The 4993-nt window shown below is 44.6% G+C and overlaps 1 protein-coding gene across 1 annotated transcript in view; it reads left to right on the top strand.

Annotated features, from left to right (window-relative positions):
• Positions 1–4993, top strand: part of LOC118416424 (protein O-linked-mannose beta-1,2-N-acetylglucosaminyltransferase 1-like) — a gene marked incomplete at its 3' end in the record, with an annotated part of 20703 nt that extends 15710 nt beyond the window's left edge. Inside the window, exons 19-24 of the mRNA XM_035821522.1 lie at positions 1811–1887; positions 2201–2294; positions 3464–3513; positions 3751–3877; positions 4294–4357; positions 4960–4993. Of these exons, the coding sequence (XP_035677415.1) occupies positions 1811–1887; positions 2201–2294; positions 3464–3513; positions 3751–3877; positions 4294–4357; positions 4960–4993 (446 nt within the window). The remainder of the gene's footprint in view (positions 1–1810; positions 1888–2200; positions 2295–3463; positions 3514–3750; positions 3878–4293; positions 4358–4959) is intronic.

Here is a 4993-nt window from a genome sequence, read left to right as displayed (position 1 = left end):
AATCAGCCTTTCCCAAGGGGCACAACTTTGGAGCATGTCAGCGGATTCTAACCTGGGACTTCTGCGTTCTGTGGCAAACGCCAGTTTCCCACTGATGCCACTGATAGGAAAAAGATTTGGTGACTTAAACTCCTTCCGCAGAGTACATGTAGGTCAGACTGCAGTGCAGAGCTTCTGGGTCAGACTACATGTGGGTCAGTTCAAATCAGACCAAAGATCAGAATGCTGCCGGCTCCACACCATTCCCCTGATGTCCACATTATCATTCCAGCCACGTGTTTTAGTTAACGAAGAACAGGATTCTGTCGTGGTGCAGGGCTTGGTTTTATCATTACCATGTCATGATTCCATGGCCCAGTTTGATGAGTTTAGAATGAGGACTGAGGCTGAGATTAAGGAAAAGAATGCCATCTGAAATATCTGACCAGGTACAAAATTTATCCAGTTCAATTAGATATATATTATGCAATACATTACAACAGAAACCATAGGCGGTAGGCCATCGAGTTTTTGTTGAAATAGTACATATTAGTTTGCTGTAATAAAAATCCGACTCTAATGAACTCAAAGTGTGTAGTTGTTTCACCATGGGATTCCCGAGAATCATACACTATATTAAACAATTACACTGTGTACTCGGTCCACTGAAACATCCCCGAGAATCATACACTTACACACACCGTGTACTCGGTCCACGGAAAGATTCCCGAGAATCGTACACTTACACACACCGTGTACTCGGTCCACGGAAAGATTCCCGAGAATCGTACACTTACACACACCGTGCACTTGGTCCATGGAAAGATACTCAAGAATCGTCATACACTTACACACACCGTGTACTCGGTCCACGGAAAGATTCCCGAGAATCGTATACTTACACACACCGTGCACTTGGTCCATGGAAAGATACTCAAGAATCGCGGTTACACAAACACGCTGTCGATTCCAAAGAATTACACAATCATATGAACGGTTGCCGAAATCACCCAAAATTTGCCGAACACCGACTTCCGAATGCTTTGGTGTTAAGAACAATAATATATAGGTAGGAAACGCCGTTTCAAAAGCCCTTGTTTTCGGCAAAATGCCGCAATGAAATAAAACACGTTGATACTACTAGACTAAGTATTATCTAGGTGTTACTAGATACTAGCCAATGTAAGATTCCTTGGGACACCAAACCTAATAATAAAGAAGATATGCAGCATTTTGTAAAGTCCGATTTCCGGGGAACAGCGTTACCAGTGGTACCATATCTGGCCGGTAGGGTCGCTGCTGCACAAGACGATGACATCATTGCTAGCCAATCAGATGCGAGACTCAGATTTCCCGCCAATATTTCAGTGAACCAAGTACACAATGTGTGTTTTATAGTGTAATTATAGTATATGATTCTCGGGAATCTTTCAGTGGACTGAGTACACAGTGTGTGTTAGTGTATGATTCTCGGGAATATTTAAGTGGCCCGAGTATACTAAGTGTGTGATAGTGTATGATTCCTGGGAATCTCTGTTGAACGAGTTTGAGTTCATAGAGTCTAACTTTGGGTCATGTAAGACAAAATAATACTGATTTTAAACAAAATTTGATGGCCTACCGCCTATGGTCAAACCAGCCACGTTGAAAACTCATGTGAAACCAGAACCACAATAGCGCTGAACCTGACCTTGCCCTTGTCTGTCCACAGGAACAGCACTGAACCTGACCTTGCCCTTGTCTGTCCACAGGAACAGCGCTGAACCTGACCTTGCCCTTGTCTATCCACAGGAACAGTGCTGAACCTGACCTTGCCCTTGTCTATCCACAGGAACAGCGCTGAACCTGGTACAGCAGACGCTGGAGTCCCTCCGGCTGCAGCCCGGAATCAACCCCAAAATGGTGCAGGTAACCTACAATTCTTTAGAACTGTTATGTAGGACTTTTATAACTGATCTATTCACTCTTAAACGATTGTCAGGAAAGCAATTAGCATGCACATCCTAGCCACCGCCAGTACAGTTGATGATTGTATGTGTAAAAGCTTCCAATGATTGTAAGAAGCTTATCCCATACTACAACTCCTGTATTAGTTAGTTAAGCTATAGAACTGTAGTTATGTAGATGCCATACTTTGTACCTCGTACAATTGTTCTGCAATAAAGCTATCTGTGTTAGAGTGAGGAAAACATACATTCAGTGTAATTTATTCAATCTGTAGGTGATGAGCGACGGTTCCTTTGATGAACCCCACAAACTGGCAAATCTGTACGGCTTTCAATGGCAGAGCCTCCAGCCCACCACCAAGTATGTCTGTAAGTACAGCACCAAGTATGTCTGTAAGTACAGCACCAAGTATGTCTGTAAGTACAGCAGAGCCTCCAGCCCACCACCAAGTATGTCTGTAAGTACAGCAGCCTCCAGCCCACCACCAAGTATGTCTGTAAGTATGGCAGAGCCTCCAGCCCACCACCAAGTATGTCTGTAAGTACGGCAGAGTCTCCAGCCCACCACCAAGTATGTCTGTAAGTACAGCAGAGCCTCCAGCCCACCACCAAGTATGTCTGTAAGTACAGCAGCCTCCAGCCCACCACCAAGTATGTCTGTAAGTACAGCAGCCTCCAGCCCACCACCAAGTATGTCTGTAAGTATGGCAGCCTCCAGCCCACCACCAAGTATGTCTGTAAGTACAGCAGCCTCCAGCCCACCACCAAGTATGTCTGTAAGTACAGCAGAGTCTCCAGCCCACCACCAAGTATGTCTGTAAGTATGGCAGAGCCTCCAGCCCACCACCAAGTATGTCTGTAAGTATGGCAGAGTCTCCAGCCCACCACCAAGTATGTCTGTAAGTATGGCAGAGTCTCCAGCCCACCACCAAGTATGTCTGTAAGTACAGCAGAGCCTCCAGCCCACCACCAAGTATGTCTGTAAGTACTGCAGTCTTCAGCCCACCACCAAGTATGTCTGTAAGTACGGCAGAGCCTCCAGCCCACCATCAAGTATGTCTGTAAGTACAGCAGAGTCTCCAGCCCACCACCAAGTATGTCTGTAAGTATGGCAGAGTCTCCAGCCCACCACCAAGTATGTCTGTAAGTACGGCAGAGCCTCCAGCCCACCACCAAGCATGTCTGTAAGTACAGCACCAAGTATGTCTGTAAGTACAGCAGCCTCCAGCCCACCACCAAGCATGTCTGTAAGTACGGCAGAGCCTCCAGCCCACCACCAAGTATGTCTGTAAGTACAGCAGCCTCCAGCCCACCACCAAGTATGTCTGTAAGTACGGCAGTCTCCAGCCCACCACCAAGTATGTCTGTAAGTATGAAAGTGTCTTCAGCGGACCACCAAATTACAAATTATGTGACTTTGTGTATGTGTGTGTGTGTGCATGTGTATGTGTGCGTATGTGTTATTGTCTGTGTGTGTGTCTGTGTGCATGCTTGCGCGTGTGTGTAGTGCCATGTTATGATATTTGTGTATGTTTCAGACCAGATGCATCATGCCATGGCTCGTGTCTTCGAAACGTTCAAGGACTCGGTAGGAAACCTTGCCCTTCTGTCACTGTCTTTTGTTCGATCAATTGAGATTCTACAGACATGCCTACAGACATGCCCATGTTTCTTTTTACACTAATTGTGCAGAATTCAGACACAACATGCAGGTTTGGAATTTGTTTTCCTTTGATCCAGTCTTGTCCATGATTTGTCCCAATCTTTGCCTCCTCAGAAGTATGCGATATTTATAGATGATTTATCCCAATCTTTGCCTCCTCAGAAGTATGCCATATTTATCGACGAAGGGTTCCGGGCGCGACCGGGATTCCTGCGCTACTTCGGCCAGACTCTGTCTCTGCTTGACCAGGATGATTCTGTCTTCAGTGTGTCGGCCTGGAACCACAACGGTAAATAGACAAACTAAATAAACAAATAGACAAACAATGGCGAGCTGATAATTTTTGTATTCTTAAATCAGTCCAGAGTGTAAGGAGCCAAAGAGGTCATGCTTTATACAACATCTTTATTGACACGACAAAAGTACAGCGACTTTCGTAAGGTCTACAGGTGTAACAACTAATACAGTACAACTAAACACACATTATATGGATATCTATGAATTAGTCAACATATTGGGTATTTAACCTAGGCCATATCAAGATGGCAGATTACTTTTAAAGTTTAATTGAAAGACAACTTTTAGAATCATTATGATAATTTTGGACAAACCTGAAATGCCATTATCCATGTAAAGACCACAAGTCATTGTTTGGCATTATCCTGCATCATCATGTGCAGCTGATTTGATGTTGGTTCTGCTCAGGTTTTGAAGGCCTGTCCCAGGACCCCAGCCTTGTCTACAGAACGGAAGATTTCCCTGCAACTGGGTGAGTGACGCTAATTCTGTTATAACAGCTGGGTGAGTGACGCTAATTCTGTTATAACAGCTGGGTGAGTGGCGCTAATTCTGTTATAACAGCTGGGTGAGTGACGCTAATTCTGTTATAACAGCTGGGTGAGTGGCGCTAATTCTGTTATAACAGCTGGGTGAGTGGCGCTAATTCTGTTATAACAGCTGGGTGAGTGGCGCTAATTCTTCTATAATGGCTCGATTCATTCCTGTGGATTGATGCTCCTCTCACAATGGTCAGGACATGTAACATGTAACTTAAAGCAGACATCTAACTGCGAAGTTACGTTTTTGTGTGTTTGTGAGGAGACATCTAACTGTGAAGTTGTGTGTTTTTGAGGAGACATCTAACTGTGAAGTTGTGTTTTTGAGGAGACATCTAACTGTGAAGTTGTGTGTTTTTTAGGAGACATCTAACTGTGAAGTTGTGTGTTTTTGAGGAGACATCTAACTGTGAAGTTGTGTGTTTGTGAGGAGACATCTAACTGTGAAGTTGTGTGTTTGTGAGGAGACATCTAACTGCGAAGTTGTGTTTTTGTGTGGTTATCACATCTAACTGCAAAGCTGTTACTGTTGTAGGTGGGTCGTGCGGAGGTCAGTGTGGGAGTCAGAG

This window comes from Branchiostoma floridae, chromosome 5, assembly GCF_000003815.2.
Source record: "Branchiostoma floridae strain S238N-H82 chromosome 5, Bfl_VNyyK, whole genome shotgun sequence".
Classification (NCBI taxonomy): Eukaryota; Metazoa; Chordata; class Leptocardii; order Amphioxiformes; family Branchiostomatidae; genus Branchiostoma; species Branchiostoma floridae.
The sequence above is the reverse complement of the archived record's forward strand: the minus strand, read 5'-3'. Positions and strand labels throughout refer to the sequence as shown.